Below are 20,104 nucleotides of genomic sequence, written 5' to 3'. Positions count from 1 at the left end.
CAGCATGTTCATTCCTTCAAGAGCCCAATTAGCTCATTCCCTCAGTTTTGTTTCAAACTACCCAGTCCCATCACCTTTCCAAACAGCTCCCGTCTCACCTCAACTTTCCGACATCTTTACATCTCATCTCCTGCATATCCCACCACATGTTTCCAAATACTGTGCCGAGGTCTGACTGCCCCGAGTCCCAGCCTAAGTTTCTAACTAACCGGTCCCACTTTTGTTGAAAGAATTGGTAGAAAGGCTGGCTCCCCCCCAACTGAGCTCAGATACCAGGCCCATCTCACAATTCCTTGCTGGACAAAAGTGCTGCACCTTCTGCCTTTTCCTTCAACTGCTGGTGTTGGTCCAGCAGACTGACGTTGGACCGTGGTCCCAGTGGGCCATCGCCATCCTCCTTCCCGTAGTCACTGTCGCTGTCCTGATCATTGTCTGCGCCACCTTTCCTCCTCATCCGTGCCAGCTTCTCCATCTGCAGGCACACACGCAAGAGAAATCATTCGCCAGGTGGCAGAGAAGGGGCAAAACCAGAATGTTTCAGTGCTAACCCACTGTGTTTGCCCAGCAGTCGCTTCAATGCTCCAAAATTCTCAGCAGGTCAGGTGGTTTCGGTGGGGATAGAGGAATGAAGTTTGTGTTCCACGTCGATGACTCGTTAGGGACAATAAACTATTTCAAAAGTTCATAAGTTCCAGGAGCAGAATTAGAACATTCTGCCCATCAAGTCTACTCAACTATGCAATCAGTAGTCACAAAACACTCATGGGAAACAGGCCCTTTGGATCAACTCGTCCATGCCATCTAAAATGTCCATCCATCCATGCGAGTCCCATTTGCCTGCATGCCTGCCATCCATCCTATCTATCTATCCTATTCTATTCTATCTATCATTCGAGGCCCACGTCTCCCTTGGGGGCTGCGGGTAGGGAACGGCTATGGGTAGGGAACCGCTGCGTTGGGGGAGCAGACCCAACGGGTCTGCCATTGGTCTAGTTATTATATAAAGGTCTGTGGCTGCCGCCTGCCTTTCTTCCTTTTGATTCGCTGCTCCTTCCTATCAGCTTCCAACACACTTCAAAACAAAGTTGCAAGACAGGAACACTCTGAACTTTTCACCTCAATGGAATATCACAGCAAGTGCTTCAACGGGAGGGGGAGGGCCAACTGGTATTGCAATTGGAACTGCTGCAGCAGGCAGGGAGGTACAATTGGAATTTTTTTTCAATCCACTGCTGAGGGAGGCAGGGGAGTGCTGGAATCTTACATTTGGGAACGGGTTCAGTTCTGTTGGAGGAGACGGGTGCATGGTGGAATATTGGGTTGGGGGATCACACCATTGGGGGAGCAGACCCAACGGGTCTGCACTTGGTCTAGTACATTACTAAAACCTTCATTTTGTGTGTTTCTGTGTGTGTGTGTGTGTGTGTGTGTGTGTGTGTGTGTGTGTGTGTGTGTGTGTGTGTGTGTGTGTGTGTGTGTGTGTGTGTGTGTGTGTGTGTGTGTGTGTGTGTGTGTGTGTGTGTGTGTGTGTGTGTGTGTGCTGTGTGTGTGTGTGTGTGTGTGTGTGTGTGTGTGTGTGTGTGTTGTGTGTGTCTGTTCGGGTGATCCCGGCACTACGCCAAAACAGTACAAGATAGCGCTAAAAATTGTCCTGGTAGTCGTTCAGATTTATGTTAATTTTACAAGTTATTAACAGTCCTTTTAGCAAGTTTTAAACCCCCTTTTCACGGGGCGATTTGACGCAGGGAGGTAACCAGAGTTTACATATCATGGGAACCTCTGTGCGGTAACAGTACGGCATTCGTGGACCACCGTGGCGCTAACGGTAACAGGTAATCGATTGTAACAGGTACTCACCGGAGAAAATTCAAACATGTTTGAATTTGTCCAAGAGTGACTTGTTACACTTGTGGTTGAGCATTAAAACATTTTATGCGAACGTAGTGGCCCGTGCGGATATCCGCCTGTAACTCTTGCGGTTTGCGTGACTGAAACTGGCCTGCGAACGTCTAAACCCGGAATTTGGGAGGGGACTGAAGGTGAGTAAAAAAGGTGTTCTCAATGTTGCAAATTGAAAATGTGTCCATCTGATCCCGTCAGACCTCATTGTAATTGTTGGAGCTTTTTTGCAGTCCCAAGCAGAGATGGCTCCCAGATTGATGTCTTCAACTCTGCATTAACACATCACTACAAGAGGAATGTCTCTAATGTTATAATCCCTCTCATGCTGACAACACAAAATAGTTGAAGGGGAGTTGAAATAATCACATTTTTTATCATTTTTCATTTCGGAGTGTTCAGGCACCTCACTTGCTGAGCTATTTTACTCCAGCAGTTTGTGTCTCTTTTTGTCTGAAAGCAGTTTCTAACTGGAGGAACTCCGCGGGCCAGGCAGCATCTACGGAGGGAAATTGACAGGCGAGCCTTTCCTCAGGCTGCCTTATCTCTCCCCCCCCCCCCCCCTTCTGATATGCTGCTTGTCCCGCTGAGCTACATGTTGTGTCTATCTTCGTTTTAATCCAGCATCTGCAGTTCCTTCCTGGCCGAACCCGATTGAAAGATGAGAGGCTAGGCGATAGAAATCATTAATTGAATTAAATTACTAGATACCTGTCTAATCGTATCTACGGGATTGGACAGGCTAGATGGAGGAAGAATGTTCCCGATGTTGGGGGAGTCCAGAACCAGGGTCCCAGTTTTACAGTCTACCGTGGGAAACTCTTTAATTACAGCGGGAAACCTTCAGTTTCCCAGGGTGGGGTGCAACGGGACGGGACTGGAGTTGCGGGAGGGAAAGGTGGGGGAGTCGAGGGAGAGGAGGGTGAGACAGATGAGGGGGTCTTCATTTACTGGCGGTGGGTGTCTGTCACTGAAACGGGCAGGTGAGATTTCGCATCCACCTTGTGTGTGTCTCTCCCTCTCTCTCTCTCTCCCTCCCTCCCTCTCACACAGGCATGAATGGAGGAACTCCGCGGGTCAGGGCAGCATTTACGGAGGGAAATGGACAGGAAGACCCATTCTTCAGGCTGCCTTATGTGAGGGAGAAGGGAACCCTCCCCCCCCCCCCCAACTCCCACGCCACACACACGAATGCTGGAGAAACTCCGCGGGTGCAGCAGCATCTATGGAACAAAGGAAATAGACAACGTTTCGGCCCCGCTGCACCCGCTGAGTTTCTCCAGCATTCGTGTGTGTGGGTGGGAGTTGGGGGGGGGGGGGCACGGGGGGGGGGCACACCTAGAGAGACATAAGGCAGCCTGAAGAATGGGTTCCTTTCCTGTCCATTTCCCTCCGTAAATGCTGCTTGGCCCGCGGAGTTCCTCCAGTCATGCCTGTGTGAGAGGGAGGGAGGGAGGGAGAGAGAGAGAGAGAGAGAGGCCTGGTCAGTCCTTTGAAGATAGAGACCAGTTACTTGGAGCAACTCAGCGGGACAGACAGCATCTCTGGAGAGAAGGAACGGGTGGGCATTTCGGGTCGAGGCCTTCTTCAGACTGAAAGTTTTCACCTCTCAGTAGATCATAAAATAACACAATCATCACGGTCAATGTGAGACACAGTCTTTATTCATATTTGACAAAATAAAAAGACGACATATTGAGAGAAGGTGCATCACACCAAACAACATTTGTCTAAAAAAAACAGATTATTCTTCAGCTCATTAAAGAGCTCGGGTGAAAAAAACCAAGTGTGTGACAACAAAGTAACATCATTTGTGCCACGTGATTAACTACACTACAGTCCACGATGTTCATTCACGATTAACGGGAAAGATCGGGAGACGGACAAGTCACTCGCACAAATGACAGAATTGCCGAGTACCGTGGGAACTCTTTACTCTACCCCCGTTATATCGTGTGATATCGTGGTAGACCACGACCACTCCACTCTGGCTACATCTTGCGTCAAGTCGCCCCGTGAAAAAGGGCTATTACAAATTCAAGTTTAAGAAACATTTTGCAGCTATTGGGATCCAAATCCTCTTGCAACAATGTTGCAATCCAGAAACACAGTCCTGTCAGCAAGTTTTCAACCTTTAAAAACAGAACAGGTGGGGGAGGGAGTGCTATCACATCTTTACATAACTAAAACTCTGATCTTCTTATCTTCCGGTTTACACAAATTTTCTATTTACGCTAAAACTGTACGTAACAGCGCTACAATTTTTCGCCAGCTCACTCACCGTTCACTTGTGCTGCGAATGCACCAAGTTTTGTTCCTATCGGTGGCACAATGTTAGCAAGGTTTAAAAATCTTAAAAACCGTGCATGCGCAGATCGATCGCCTCTCCTGCCAGTCATGGCCACGCGGATTATTCTCTTCGCCTGTCACTCTTGCGCCATTGCGTTTTTACTGAAGCTGAGGTTGGCCAGCGGAGGTCTCCAACCGGACACAATTTTCGGAGGGACCAGAAGCGGCACGGCCCAGGAGATGTCGCCAAACGGAAAGCTGAGAATCTGATCCCGGCAGAGGAGAGCGGGCAGCTCCCGCTGCAAGTCCCAAACACACCACCATCATAACGCCTCGCAGCTCCATGCACACACGCTGTTGTATCAGATCTTGGATTTGTCCATAAGTGTGCCCTCTGGTGATTACAGAGTACAGATGCTCCTCGATTTACAATGCTTCGACTTACTGTAAATACGGTATTTTTACTTTACGATGATGCAAAAGCGATACACATTCAATGGAAACTGTACTTCGAATTATGATCTTTTCGCCGAACCAGGCGTGCAACTGATGCACGGAAAGTGACAGGACGGCAACCAGGTCCGGGGCAATTCCCTGACAGACTCGACCGCGTCTGGGTGAATGATGAGTTGGCCCGGGTGCTGGACTGCAAACAGACCCCAGCGGAGGACCAGCTGAGGAGTTTTGACCGGGCCAAACGCAAAGTCCAGTGCATGGGCAAAAACTCCTCAGCTGGCCCGCCAGCTGGGCTTTGTGTTCTACTGCACGCAAAGCCCAGCACCCCATCCAACTCATGAACCGATGATCGGCCATGAGAAGGAGAGATGGTGGTGTCGGCGGTAAGCGAAGGTCCGAAGGTTGGACACCTGGCCAGGCTGCTGACCGACTGGGCCACGGGCGAGGCACTGCTGCTGCACTCCATGGGCTGCACTTTGTCGGGACGGGTGAGGCGGGGCAGGATGCGGCGCTCGACACAAGTAGTAGCAGTCAAATACGGGACATGGGCACTCTTGTTTGGGACAAATCAATTTAGCCCAATATACGGGATGCCCAGGCTAATACGGGACAGTTGGCAACCCAACTCACCAGGCCCTGAGGAAAGCAGTTACGTTGCAAGGAGAACATGGCCGCTGCGGATGATCAGATGCAGAAGAAGGGCACATTAGGTCAGTATGTGAGGGAGAAGGGAACAAGATAGGTTACACTCCCAAACACACGCTCACGCACACTCTCACGCGCACACACATATATTCACACTCACTCCCAAACACACGCTCACGCACACTCTCACGCGCACACACATATATTCACACTCACTCCCAAACACACGCTCACGCACACTCACGCACACTCTCACGCACACACACATACATTCACACTCACTCCCAAACACACGCTCACGCACATTCTCACACACACTCACACACATGCACACACACACACCCCTCTCACACACACACACACGCACTGTCATACACACTCATGCACGCTCACACTCGCACCCTATACCCACTACCCACTGTGTGGAAATGTTACCCCTCGGGTTCCTTTCAAGTTTTTCCTCTCTCACCTTAAACCTACGCCCTCTAGTTCTTGAATTCCCAACTATGGGTAAAGGACTTTACCCTCCTGATTTTATATATCTCTCCGTAAGATCATTCTTTGATCTCCTACGCGAGAAGAAATAAAGTCCCAGCCTGTCCAACTCTCTGTATAACTCAGGCCCTGGGATCCTGGCAAACGTCCTCAAGTTTTTTCTGCACTCATTCCTGCTTGACGGCATCTTTCTTAAAGCAGGTTGACCGAAACTGAACACAATTAATTCTTCAATCCAAGAATATGTTGGGGATCACAATACAATATTATTGAGATTGCAAAGTACAGCATTTCATCCATTCCAGCCCACCACCCTTTTCTCTAGGATCTTTAGCAAAGCATATTGATCCATTTGCTACCTTGAATATTGTACTCTGGTCAAGGAAACACCAAGAAAATGGAATGCTAAGTGTTTGCCGGTCTATTGAGTCCCTTGCAATCTAGTTATATATACATTTAGCAACAGGGGGTTCATGAAGAAGGAATTGTAACTGCCTTACAATTTTTATAGTTTATTTTTCAAGAGGTGATCAGGAGAACTGATGAGGGCAAGGTGATAGAAGATGCTTACAGGGACTTTAGCAAGGCCTTTGAAGGCCCTGTATGGTAGGCTGATCTGGAAGGTTAGAACATATGGGATCTAACATGTGAGCCAACTGGATACAAAATTGGCTTGAGGGCAAGAGGCAGAGAATAGTAGTGGAGGGTAGTTTTTCTAGATGAGGTTGTGACCAGTGGGGATCTGTGCTGGGTCTAATGCTGTTTTCATATATACAGCATTGATTATTTGGATACGATGTAGCGTGACAGCAGGGCATAGACTAACTAGGAAGGTGGCCAAGAGAATGACAGATGCAATCTACATTACAACTGTGAAATGTTGCATTTTGAGAGTTTAAATCTGGGTGGAGCTTATACAGTGTAAAGCAGGGACCTGTGATTGTTGACAAACAGTGAAACCTTGTGGTACAAGAACACAGTTGTTTGAAAACTGAAACACAGATAGACAGGGTGGATATGGCGTATGGCCATCTCTCCAGCATTCGCTGCTGTAAATGTACAGAATTACAGGATGTGGGCACTCAGTCACTTTTCTCTACGTTCCAATTGACAGAACATAATCTCTCTCCACTTATTTCCCAGTGTGGCAATCTAAACATTCACACAAATCCTCTCTACTGCTGCATTTGAGAATGACAGAACTTGTTCTCTCAGCTGTTAGCTCTGCCTAATGTTCCTGGAAGAACTGGATGCAATACCACAAGCCCTCGCTCTGGTGCAATTTCCCTGAATGACCGGATGCATTCTCTCAGGTGGCCATCCCCACTCTGTGCTCTGTTTTTCAGGACTGGGAGAATGACACAAACACCCATCCTGATACAAGTTTCCAGACGGACAGAATGTAAAACCTCAAGAACTGTCTCTCGCGCTCTGCCAATTTTTCATTGATAGAGAAGTCCATATCTGAAGCTCTGATTTCGTCATGAAAGAATACACTCTCCGTCTCTCCTTTACCTATATAAATTGCCTTCTCTCCAGCAATTTCTCTCTCATTATATGCTCAATTTCACCCTGACATACGATGAGCTTATGCGTAACCCTTTAAGTAATCTTTCTATTGCAAGATCTTAGGCTGACAATGCAAACTCTCAAACATTCACTTTATCTTTCCTCTGAGAAAACTAGCTTCTCAGGATATACTTTCTGATGGACTGTCTGTCCCAGAGACAGATCTTTTAAGCAGACACTTACTGTTGGTAGTATCTAAGTGATGGCATATTTGCTATTGGCGCAGTTACATGAGACAAAGGGTAATGGAGGGTTGAGGTCATGAACCATATTAGAATAAACTGAAATAAACAGTAACTTGGCCAGGATGTTCAGGCAAATAGACAGATCACAGAACGCCAGTCGGTGAAAGGACTGGAGACAATAGTTCTCTTCCATCGCCACTGAAAAATTATCAAAGCAACGGGAATGATACGGAAACAGCTGCCAAGAGCAGAGCAAAATCAAACATTATCTATTTACAAACATATTGAAGAGTGGAAGTCACTTACCATCTGTTGCTTTCTCTGTTTAACAGGAACATACGGGATGTATTCGTCACCTTCATCCTGTTCTTCAGATCGTGCACGCTGAAATACAGTAAAATCATTTAAAATATACAGTGATGCTGTTGTAGGGTGACAATGCATCTCCTCAATACTTCGACTCAATCGTGCTCTCATATCCGCCCACATCCAGTCCCTTCACACCTACACCTAGGTCATCTTGCATGCTATCCAATATTTTAACAACTTTCAACCCCCTGGCCCCCACCATCTCAGGAAGGCCTTATAGGGAAATGTTCCTTGCAAGAACATAGATCCAACCCGTTCCCCTCTACTAACATTCTCCTCTGTCTCACAGAACTTGCTCTTACCTTGAGCATTCTTCCTCAGGTCGGCAGGCCATAAGACATGAGAGTACAATTTTCCAGAGACACGCAAGGTTAACCAGAACTCTGTCGCTCAGCAGCAGCGTCGCTCTAGGGCTAGTCTGAGGACGGGTCCCGACTCGAAACGTCATCCATCCTTTTCCTTCACAGATACTGCCTAGCCCGCTGAGTTACTCCAGCACCGTGTGTCTATTTTCGCACTGAGACAAGGCCATCGTGTGTAGGAAGGAACTGCAGATGCTCGTTTACATCGAAGATAGGCAAAAAATGCTGGAGTAACTCAGCGGGATAGGCAGCATCTCTGGAGAGAAGGAATAGGTGACGTTTTGGGTCGAGACCCTTCTTCAGATAGACTTTTTCTCGGGAGATGCTGCCTGTCCCGCTGAGTTACTCCAGCATTTTGTGTCTGCCATCATGTAACTGCCGGACAGTCTCTGGCGGGGACCTCGCTGCTGGCACTTGTGCTCCACACAGAGGCCGCCGTGGATCCCGTGCCGACGGACGTCTGGCGTCATCTCCCCGCTCTTACCTTCTCAGCGACGCCGCCAGCCTGCTCTCCGGTCAAAGTATCTGGCTCCATCGCTGTAATCTTTGCTGGTACCCAGCTCGGCGACCACTCTTCCGGTCCGTCCGCTAATTCCTCCGAACCTTTCCATCCGTTTGCCTGTCCCCCCCGCCGCTTCCGGGGAGGACGGGTGCAAACCAAAGATCTTATAGCTATAACGAAAGATCTGCTCTAAGATTTTTGGCTATAACATCTTTGGTGCAAACGATGGGAGTGAAAGATGCGGATGCTGAAACTACGTAGTCACCTTGGAGCCAAGATCATCTGAGTCAACTGGGGACTTTGCCTGCGCATTGATTGCAGGTCTTTCACACAGAATCTGCCTTTGGTTTCACAAGAAACTACAGATGTTGGAATCATTAAAAAAATCATGCGAGCCATGCATTCCTTGCTTCCATGCTTCTGTACCTCGGAGATATGGACATGCTACAGCAGATATAAAGTACTAGAGACATATCATCTATTCCTTCTCCATAAAGTTCAAGTTCATTGGCAGGATTGGATCAGAGTCCTCTCCCAGGCCGATATCCCCATCGAGGCACCGATTAGACTCAGACAGCTGTAATGGGAAATCTCCATTATCCCCCATGTCAGTGACCAGACTCCCAATGTAGGCACTCGGCCCTTGGCTCCATCATGGAAAGAGATGTCCAGAAGTGTAATGAATTGGTATTGATTTATTACTATCACATGTACTTAGATACAGTGAAAATGTTTGCCTGCTACCCTGGTAAATCATACCATACACAGGGCTGCCAACATTGGGTGAGAGTTGGGAGAGATGCTGGCATAGATGCTTTAGGCATTCGGGGTGCCTGGGAGGTGGCACACTCCTGCCATTAATCCTAGACTTCTCAGAACCTGAGAGAGTAAAATGGGATGAGTGCAGAAGCAGTGTTGATGCTTGGCACAAACATGTTTGGCATTGTATAACTCCATGTTCAGGCAGCAGGAAGACTCCTTTGTAGTTACCACAGTCAGACGTAGCTCCCCCCTTAAAGATGGTTCTGATTACAGCATCTTTGAGCTTCCCAGATGTGGATGATGACGTTAATTTATAACCAAAGTCCATCTCTTCCAAGCTTTAGAACTTCAGCACAGATTGAGTATAGGAGCAGGGTGGTTCTGCTGCATTTGTACAGGGTTTTGGTGAGAGCACACCTGGAGTATTGCGTACAGTTTTGGTCTCCAAATCTGAGAAAAGACATTCTTGCCATAGAGACGGTTCACCAGACTGATTCCTGGGATGTCAGGACTTTCATATGAAGAAAGACTGGATAGACTCGGTGTGCACTCACTAGAATTTAGAAGATTGAGGGGGGATCTTATAGAAACGTACAAAATTCTTAAGGGTTGGACAGGCTAGATGCAGGAAGATTGTTTCCGATGTTGGGGAAGTCCAGGACAAGGGGTCACAGTTTAAGGAAAAAGGGGAAATCCTTTAGGAACGAGATGAGAAAAACATTTTTCACACAGAGAATGGTGTATCTCTGGAACTCTCTGCCACAGAAGGTAGTTGAGGCCAGTTCATTGGCTATATTTAAGAGGGAGTTAGATGTGGCCCTTGTGGCTGAAGGGATCAGGGGGTATGGAGAGAAGGCAGGTACAGGATACTGAGTTGGATGATCTGCCATGATCATATTGAATGGCGGTGCAGGCTCGAAGGGCCGAATGGCCTACTCCTGCATCTATTTTCTATGTTTCTATGCCGTCAGCTTCTGGGGCAGCCTTTTTCCTAATTTGGCACCTGGCCTTTCCGATATTTTGTCAAACAGGAACAGTAGCTGGGCTGAACCAGATAGTTTATTATTATTAAAGGGAATCCAGGGCACTCATGTCAAGAACAGTCACAGTTGTGAGATTTGGAGTTCTCCTTCTACAATTATGCTGTGGTTAACATATTGCTGATTGTCTGACCCATCTATGGAAATTATTTATCCTATTTCCTACATTATACCAGTGACTACCTCCAGAAGCACCTTACAGTCTGAAAGGTGCTTAGGGTCGTCCTGAGATTGTGAAATGAGCTATAGTAATGTGTGTGATACAAGGGACTAAAGTAGATGATCCTATGGGGAAACGGTTGTTATTTATAAACAGGGACCTGAATCCATAAGTGTTGTTATGATAGGGTAACAGGGTCTGTAATTACCCGATGGGGAAACCGTGCAGGGAAATTACTAGTGGGATAACTGGGGTGTTATTAGCCGGTGGAGTAACTTAAGAGACTGGGCATGTTATCAGCCGCCTAGATGGGTGGTTGACTGGCGACTGGCTACAGACAATGCGAGTTGCGCTCAGTAGTGACAATATAAACCTCAGCCGGCCATCGGAGCACTCCCACAAACTGCGAGCTTCAGAGCCCTCCCACAAGCAAAGATCTTATAGCGAGCTTTGCCCACAAGCTTAGACTCCCGACCGCCAGGTTATGAGAGGGGGTGGATGAGACTCAAGTCCCGAGCTTCACTCCCCCCCCCCCCCCACAGCCCCTACTACTCTAGCTGAAGCCCCGAGCTGACAGCTCCGGGGAGGTGAGGGGAGGGGACCCACCTGAGTGGCTCAGCTTGTGATTATCTAACTATTCATGTTACACATTTTAAACACAATTAAAAAAATCAGTTTTAATCGCCTGAGGTTGTGAATCGTGGAACGCTGCCGCTCTTTTGCATAAATGCACGACTAATTCAACATTTAAAAAAGTTACATGTCTCTGGCACAAAAGACGACCACGAAGGGACTCGAACCCTCAATCTTCCGATCCGAAGTCGGACGCCTTATCCATTAGGCCACGCGGTCGATGCATCTGCTGCACTAGGCTGCACATCGGCAGTGGTGATGGGAGGCAGTCCCGCGTTGCTTAATTGTGAACTTACTGGTTCCAGCCCGTTCTCTCTGCTCCTCCTCCTCGCCACTGCTCCCTGCGCCGCTCGTCTCTGATTGAACGCCGAGGAACTGAGCAGCAAAGATACTAGCTCCTCCAGTATCTTTGCTGAGCAGCGACGGGCTCTGCATTCATTGCTCTGCCAGAGTTTGGACACAGGCATCGGACACAAGTTTTCCAGACACGGGGAGACGATAGTAACACCAGACGGTAGACGATTTTCCAGCATCTGCAGTTCCTTCTTAAACATTCTGTAACATACCAGAATGTTTGTTGTACACCCATTGGAATGTATCCCTCTCTTCATCCTTTCTGTGGATTAATTCCATTCAGCCCAACTCCCCGCTCCTTTCCCACTCTAGTTCACTAAAATCAAATAACTGCAGATGCTGGAAATTTGAAATAAACAAGAACAGAAAATGCTGTAAACACTCAGCTGGTCAGTCAGCTTCTGTGGAAAGGGAGATGGTTAACGTTCCAGCAGCTTCGTCAGAACTGGTGAAGAGAGAAAAACAGTCTGCAATTAAGTTGTTTATTTTTATATGTACAAGGACAGTGAGGTACAGGTAGAAGTGTCTCGACCCGAAACGTCACCAATTCCCGGAATGTTAGTAGAATGAAATTGGATGATTCTGTGGTCGAGGAAGAAACAGAGGGCCATTCAACTAAATCAAAGATTGTTTCCCTAGCAGCAGCAAAATATCCGAGTTGTTGAGCTACCCTGGGAAGTTAAGCACAAACTTTCTCCATCTCAATCCCCATCCCATTATTGGTAAAACGGGTGGTTTCAACACAATGTAACGTTGTGCATAACGCCTGAGTTTGACAATAGACAATAGGTGCAGGAGGCCATTTGCCCCCTCGAGCCAGCACTGCCATTCATTGTGATCATGACTGATCATCCACAATCAGTACCCCTTCCTGCCGTCTCCCTTTATCCCCTGACTCTGATATCTTTAAGAGCTCTGTCTAGCTCTATCTTGAAAGCATCCAGAGAACCAGCCTCCACCGCCCTCTGTGGTAGAGAATTCCGCAGACTGTGAAAACGTTTTTCCTCATCTCCGTTCTAAATGGCTTACCTCTTATTCTTAAACTGTGACCCCTGGTTCTGGACTCCCTCAACATCGGGAACTTGTTTCCTGCCTCTAGCGTGTCCAAGCCCTTCATAATCTTAGGTACACAAAAAAGCTGGAGAAACTCAGCGGGTGCAGCTGCATCTATGGAGCGAAGGAACTAGGCAACATTTCGGGCCAAAACTTTTCTTCATAATCTTATACGTTTCAATATATGTACGGTATAGTACTGGACATGGTCTTACATATTGCATTAATTAAACTTTTCAAAACATTCAAACAATCAAATTCACTTTCTTTGGTTCTATTTTGTGTTTCTAAACACAAGTAGTATATGACCTGTACATCACATCTTTCAAAAGGAGTTTGTTTACCTTACAATGTGTGGCAAGTTTGCCACTTTTACAAATCTAATCTAATGACTGGTTTACGCACTCATTCTGACCTCCTGACATGTTTAGGGGGAGAGTCAGGGCGTGGCACTGAGTTAGGTTCTGGATCCTTTGTCTTTGCCCTGCACATTCTATGGAGAATCTGATCTTATATCTGAAGGTGGATATGGAATGATACCAAAGTCAGACGGACCTGCTTCTTCTTTTAGGTTTTGGTCTTGAACTGGTTCATCTCTTGCTGGATTCATATGGTTTGTATGTACACTTCTCACAGGTCCTCCAACCAACTACCTCATAATACCACACACTTCAACAACGGTTTCCATCTCCTATTTGCTTGCTTTGTGACGGGGGCTGAGAACTCAAACCTGATCATGTGTATTGAATCTGCTTCCTTTTTTACTTCTCCCATAATGACATTTCTGATCAGATTATTCATGTTCAACCGTGGGAGACAGGTTAGGCAGAACCAAGCAAAGTCTGGTCGTGGGCCTTCCTTTCATGAAAAGTAGAGCTAGGGTATACCTTGTGCTAGGTTGTGGAGTTGGTCAATATTTCAGAAAGAAACTAGCTAGCCATTGTGACATACTGAATTTCAAATTCCCTTCAAGAATTTGCTTCTTTAGAGCTTCCCTGGCTGATCCGCCATCGTTTGGCAGCGTTGTGAGATGCTGGATGGTAAGTTGAGACTAAGGTATGCCTGATACCATTTAGCTACATGAAATTTTGGAACAGTGCAGTGGGCCAATATAAGAGACAAGCTTTTCAGGTAAGCCGTGACAAGAATAATGGACCGTAATGCACCTTTTGTTCTTTCTGTTGTATTTGTACCCATGTGTATTACCTCAGTCCACTTTGAGTGGCTATCTACTAACACAGAAAATGATTATTCCCTTGTTCACAAAAATCCACACAAATCCTCTGAAAAGGTTTACATACAAGACTATGTTGGCAATGAGGTTTGGACAGGCCTAATTCTACATTCTGGAAAGTGTTACATTTGCTTGCCATTTCTTCTATCTCATTGTTTAATCCTGATCCCCGGCAATGGACTTCATTCCTACGGTGCCCATGTGTTCACTATGGAGTTCCCTCAAAGAATTGGGTACTACTACTCTGTGACCCCTTTGATACACCATTGCTCTCATGACAATTCATGTTGTCTATTGTGATAAGGTTTTAGTTCATCAGTACATGGTTTTTATCTGACCATCCACTCAAAGTTTGTTCATACACATGTTTTAGCACTGTCCTTTGGAGTTTCAGCAGTAATTTCAGATGCTGTGACTGGAAAGTCCAAAGACATGGCTCCAGGGTGACCAAGACTGGGAGCTGAACATCGAGGGATATTCAATATTCAGGAGGGATATACAGAAAGGAAAAGGAGGCGGGGTAGCGTTGCTGGTTAGAGAGGAGATTAACGCAATAGAAAGGAAGGACATTAGCTTGGAGGATGTGGAATCGATATGGGTAGAGTTGCAAAACACTAAGGGGCAGAAAACGGTAGTGGGAGTTGTGTACAGGCCACCTAACAGTAGTAGTGGAGTTGGGGATGGCATCAAACAGGAAATTAGAAATGCGTGCAACAAAGGTAAAACAGTTATAATGGGTGACTTCAATCTACATATAGATTGGGTGAATCAAATTGGCAAGGGTGCTGAGGAAGAGGATTTCTTGGAATGTATGTGGGATAGTTTTCTAAACCAACATGTAGAGGAACCAACGAGAGAGCAGGCTATTCTAGACTGGGTATTGAGTAAGCAATTGGGTTAGTTAGCAGTCTTGTTGTGCGTGGCCCCTTGGGCAAGAGTGACCATAATATTGTTCAGTTCTTCATTAGGATGGAGAGTGACATTGTTAATTCAGAAACAAGGGTCCTGAACTTAAAGAAAGGTAACTTTGAGGGTATGAGACGTGAATTGGCCAAGATAGACTGGCAATTGATTCTTAAAGGGTTGACGGTGGATATGCAATGGAAGGCATTTAAAGACTGCATGGATGAGCTACAACAATTGTTCATCCCAGCTTGGCAAAAAAATAAATCAGGGAAGGTAGTGCATCCGTGGATAACAAGGGAAATCAGGGACAGTATCAAAACAAAAGACGAAGCATACAAATTAGCCAGAAAAAGCAGCCTACCAGAGGACTGGGAGAAATTCAGAGTCCAGCAGAGGAGGACAAAGGGCTTAATAAGGACCGGGAAAATAGATTATGAAAGAAAACTGGCAGGGAACATAAAAACTGACTGCAAATGTTTTTATAGATATGTGAAGAGAAAACGATTAGTTAAAACAAATGTAGGCCCCCTTGCAGTCAGAAACAGGTGAATTGATCATGGGGAACAAGGACATGGCAGACCAATTGAATAATTACTTTGGTTCTGTCTTCACTAAGGAAGACATAAATAATCTGCTGGAAATAGCAGGGGACCGGGGGTCAAATGAGATGGAGGAACTGAGTGAAATCCAGGTTAGCCGGGAAGTGGTGTTAGGTAAATTGAATGGATTAAAGGCCGATAAATCCCCAGGGCCAGATAGGCTGCATCCCAGAGTACTTAAGGAAGTAGCCCCAGAAATAGTGGATGCATTAGTGATAATTTTTCAAAACTCTTTAGATTCTGGAGTAATTCCTGAGGATTGGAGGGTAGCTAATGTAACCCCACTTTTTAAAAAGGGAGGGAGAGAGAAAACGGGGAATTACAGAATAGTTAGTCGAACATCGGTAGTGGGGAAAACTGATAAAGTCAGTTATTAAAGATGGGATAGCAGCACATTTGGAAAGTGGTGAAATTATTGGACAAAGTCAGCATGGATTTACGAAAGGTAAATCATGTCTGACGAATCTTATAGAATTTTTCGAGGATGTAACTAGTAGAGTGGATAAGGGAGAACCAGTGGATGTGCTATATCTGGACTTTCAGAAGGCTTTCGACAAGGTCCCACATAAGAGATTAGTATACAAACTTAAAGCACATGGTATTGGGGGTTTAGTATTGATGTGGATAGAGAACTGGCTGGCAGACAGGAAGCAAAGAGTAGGAGTAAACGGGTCCTTTTCACAATGGAAGGCAGTGACTAGTGGGGTACAGCAAGGCTCAGTGCTGGGACCCCAGCTATTTACAATATATATTAATGATTTGGATGAGGGAATTGAATGCAACATCTCCAAGTTTGCGGATGACACGAAGCTGGGGGGCAGTTTTAGCTGTGAGGAGGATGCTAGGAGGCTGCAAGGTGACTTGGATAGGCTGAGTGAGTGGGCAAATGCATGGCAGATGCAGTATAATGTGGATAAATGTGAGGTTATCCACTTTGGTGGCAGAAACAGGAAAGTAGACTATTTGAATGGTGGCCGATTAGGAAAGGGGGAGATGCATTGAGACCTGGGTGTCATGGTACACCAGTCATTGAAAGTAAGCATGCGGGTGCAGCAGGCAGTGAAGAAGGCGAATGGTATGTTAGCATTCATAGCAAAAGGATTTGAGTATTGGAGCAGGGAGGTTCTACTGCAGTTGTACAGGGTCTTGGTGAGACTACACCTGGAGTATTGCATACAATTTTGGTCTCCTAATCTGAGGAAAGACATTCTTGCCATAGAGGGAGTACAGAGAAGGTTCACCAGACTGATTCCTGGGATGTCAGGACTTTCATATGAAGAAAGATTGGATAGACATGGCTTGTACTCGCTAGAATTTAGAAGATTGAGGGGGGATCTTATAGAATCTTACAAAATTCTTAAGGGGTTGGACAGGCTAGATGCAGGAAGATTGTTCCCGATGTTGGGGAAGTTCAGGACAAGGGGTCACAGTTCAAGGATATGGGGGAAATCTTTTAGGACCGAGATGAGGAAAACATTTTTCACACAGAGAGTGGTGAATCTCTGGAATTCTCTGCCACAGAAGGTAGTTGAGGCCAGTTCATTGGCTATATTTAAAAGGGAGTTCGATGTGGCCCTTGTGGCTAAAGGGATCAGTGGGTATGGAGAGAAGGCAGGTACAGGATACTGAGTTGGATGATCAGCCACGATCATATTGAATGGTGGTGCAGGCTCGAAGGGCCGCATGGCCTACTCCTGCACCTATTTTCTATGTTCACTATTTCTGTGACATAGATAGTACCTTCAGTGCCCACATCTGATTATTCGTGAGGCAAATGCGACGATGCATCAGTGATAGCATTTTGTGCCGTGATATTCACTGAGTAGTCATACTGTGACAGGAGAACTGCCCAGCGCTATATCCTCGAGGCTGCCATTGTAGGTCTGTCTGACTGAGGACCACGAATTGTGAGAAGTGGCTTATGATCTGTACATAGGTGAATGTCCAGAAACTGATTAAATTTATCAATCCCAAAGATACCACAGGCTTCTTTCTCGATTTGTGTTTAATTGCACTCGCTCTTGGTGAGTGTTTGTGATGCTAATGTTATGGGCTTTTCTTGTGCATCTTCCATCATGTGAGATCACAGCTCCTACCACCCAACTAGATGCACCACAAGCTAGCTTCAATTTGCGATTTGTATCGTAGTGCAACACTGGCGAAGTTTTTCTTACATGCATCGTAAGCATTTTGTTGCTCTTGGACCATTTCCAATTTGCATCCTTTTTCATCATCCTTGTGAAGAGGGGTCAATGTTATTGCGAAAGCAGGTAAGAGGCACGAGTAATACTGCACCATACCCAGAAGGAGCGGTTGAGACACGTTCTGTGGTGTTGGCACGTGTTGCTATGGCTTCATTCTTTTCCATCACTTGTTGAAGTCCACGTTGATCCACTTTCAAACCACGATACACTACTTTAGATTCTAAGAATGCACATTTGCTTCTTTTCAACTTTACATTGTGATCATCAAGCCATTTCAACACATCACTGAGCATCTCCAGGTTCTCCTCCTCAGTAGCAGTCGTGATTAGCATGTCATCATGATTGTCCAAAAAATGTCTTGGAGACATAGCTGGGACATCCCATATATGGGCCTAAATTGGTTTGTCCCATACGGGACCGCCCTTGTCCCGTATTTGACTGCTACTACGCGGGTGGAGGGGACTGTCGGGTCGGAGCACCGCGTCCGGTCCCGCCTATCCCGTCCTGACGTAATGCAGCCCATGGAGTGCAGCAGCAGTGCCTTGCCCGTGGCCCGGACGGTCGGCAGCCAGGCCAGCTGTCCGACCTTCGCTTACTGCCGACAACACCACCTCTCCTTCTCACAGCCGATCATTGGTTCATGAGTTGGATGGGGTGCTGGACTTTGTGTGCAGCAGAACACAAAGCCCAGCTGGTGGGCCAGCTGAGGAGTTTTGGCCCGTGTGCCGGAATTTGCGCACGGTGTCGCGCGGCCCGGGCCAAAGCTCCTCAACTGGCTCGTCGGCTGAGCTTTGTGCGCAGTCCAGCACCCGTGCCAATTCACCATTCACCCAGCCACAGCTGAGTCGGTCAACGAATTGCCTCAGACTTGGTGACTTGGTTGACGACCTGTCACTTTCCATGCATCAGTTGCACGCCTGGTTCATTGAAAAGATCAATATTCAAAATTTGAAGTACGGTTTTGAGCTAATGTGTATCACTTTTGCACCATCATAAAGTCAAAATATCGTAAGTTGAGAAGCCTCTGTACTCTGTAACCAACAGAGGGCAAGCTTACAGACAGATCCTAGATCTGATACAACATAATCTTCACCCTACCATAGTTACTCAACCAGATGCAACTAAATTTAAGGTAGCTCTTCTTCTCCAAGAATCCTTTTTTGCTTAAATCTACCCTCCGCCACCTCCAGTTTAAATTCGATTTGGAATATTTTGGAGGACCAAGAACCAATAACAGCCAGTGTGCTTGTTGCATGTGCTGTTGTCGCCACACACGAGTGAGTCACCTGTCGTCCAATCACAGGCCCTCTTATGCGCATCAGTTGTACACTTTATTTTGCCAATTCCTGCCACGTAGACACAAACATGGTCTTGAGGATTTGTGTAGCTGCTGCTTTACACTACAGCCCCATGCATAGAAGGATCGCCAATCAGTCATGTCCTGTTTACAAGCACCAGTGACACAGCTCTGCATTTGCCGTTTAAAATGTTAAAACAATACGGCATGTTGCAAAACAGTCCTACGCTGAACTTAAATGTTGAGTTCACAAACTCTATCCGATCCTCATCGCCATTTGTAAGAAGTTACGGTGGGAGCATGTTGATGGAAACAGACACAGGTTTTAGTTAAGCAATTGCCAGTGGGTTTTCTTTATCGAACTAAAGTACACGGCATATGCTAACATATAGATAAGCGTAAGAATGATGAGATACCAACACACACATGACTCAAAGTTCAACCTATGGTACATCAAGTTCTTAAAGGTAGTTATAATCTTATACACAACAATCTGGTTGGATATTGTGCATTATTCTATTTTCTCAATGTCATTCACTGCCCATCAGTGACATTGTCTTCCAGTTGAAAAGTTAACCCTAATTTTAACCCTAAATCGAGCTAATAGGACTTGATGTTTTCTGTAATCAGTCGGCACTCTTGCTATTTGCAGTGGGATTGGAATAGTGAAAGGTAGGGTGGGTACATCATCGGGGTCACAGGTGGGCACCCTTCTTCTTTGACCTTTCATTGACAAGCCCACAACATCTCCAGAGGGCTCAACGATGATACCTTGGCGTCCCAGTTACACCCCCCTCCCCAATTTCATACCCTCCTGTCTTCATCTTGCAGCCCAATTGTTTTCTCTTCTTTTGATCCAAATCCAATTACTGCTTTTTTCTGCAGAATTTGATAATGACTTGATTGCTTGTTGGAGGGAGCGACCCCTCACCCCCATTTGTTTTTTAAGTACTCACAGGAGTATTTTTTAACTGCCTTGCCGTCATGTATTAGGAGCCAACTCCGGGTTTTGAAGATTCCGCTCCCGATCAACTCATGATCCACCCCGGGTCTTCGATGCGGCTCCGTGCTGCACAGAGACGGAAGAGCGC

At 46.3% G+C, this 20,104-nt stretch overlaps 1 protein-coding gene and 1 non-coding gene across 2 annotated transcripts in view; both read right to left on the bottom strand.

Annotated features, from left to right (window-relative positions):
- The window catches only part of LOC129708341 (probable ATP-dependent RNA helicase DDX41), a 32,754-nt gene extending 23,849 nt beyond the window's left edge, over nt 1-8,905 (bottom strand). The window contains exons 1-3 of the mRNA XM_055654021.1: nt 8,754-8,905; nt 7,845-7,922; nt 316-472 (exon numbers count right to left, since the gene is read on the bottom strand). Of these exons, the coding sequence (XP_055509996.1) occupies nt 316-472; nt 7,845-7,922; nt 8,754-8,804 (286 nt within the window). The 5' untranslated portion in view covers nt 8,805-8,905. The remainder of the gene's footprint in view (nt 1-315; nt 473-7,844; nt 7,923-8,753) is intronic.
- Nucleotides 8,906-11,512: 2,607 nt separating this feature from the next.
- Nucleotides 11,513-11,585, bottom strand: trnar-ucg (transfer RNA arginine (anticodon UCG)). Its single transcript has one exon. It is a non-coding gene; the product is annotated as a tRNA-Arg (tRNA).
- Nucleotides 11,586-20,104: the final 8,519 nt, after the last annotated feature.

This window comes from Leucoraja erinacea, chromosome 23, assembly GCF_028641065.1.
Source record: "Leucoraja erinacea ecotype New England chromosome 23, Leri_hhj_1, whole genome shotgun sequence".
Taxonomy (NCBI): Eukaryota; Metazoa; Chordata; class Chondrichthyes; order Rajiformes; family Rajidae; genus Leucoraja; species Leucoraja erinaceus.
The sequence above is the reverse complement of the archived record's forward strand: the minus strand, read 5'-3'. Positions and strand labels throughout refer to the sequence as shown.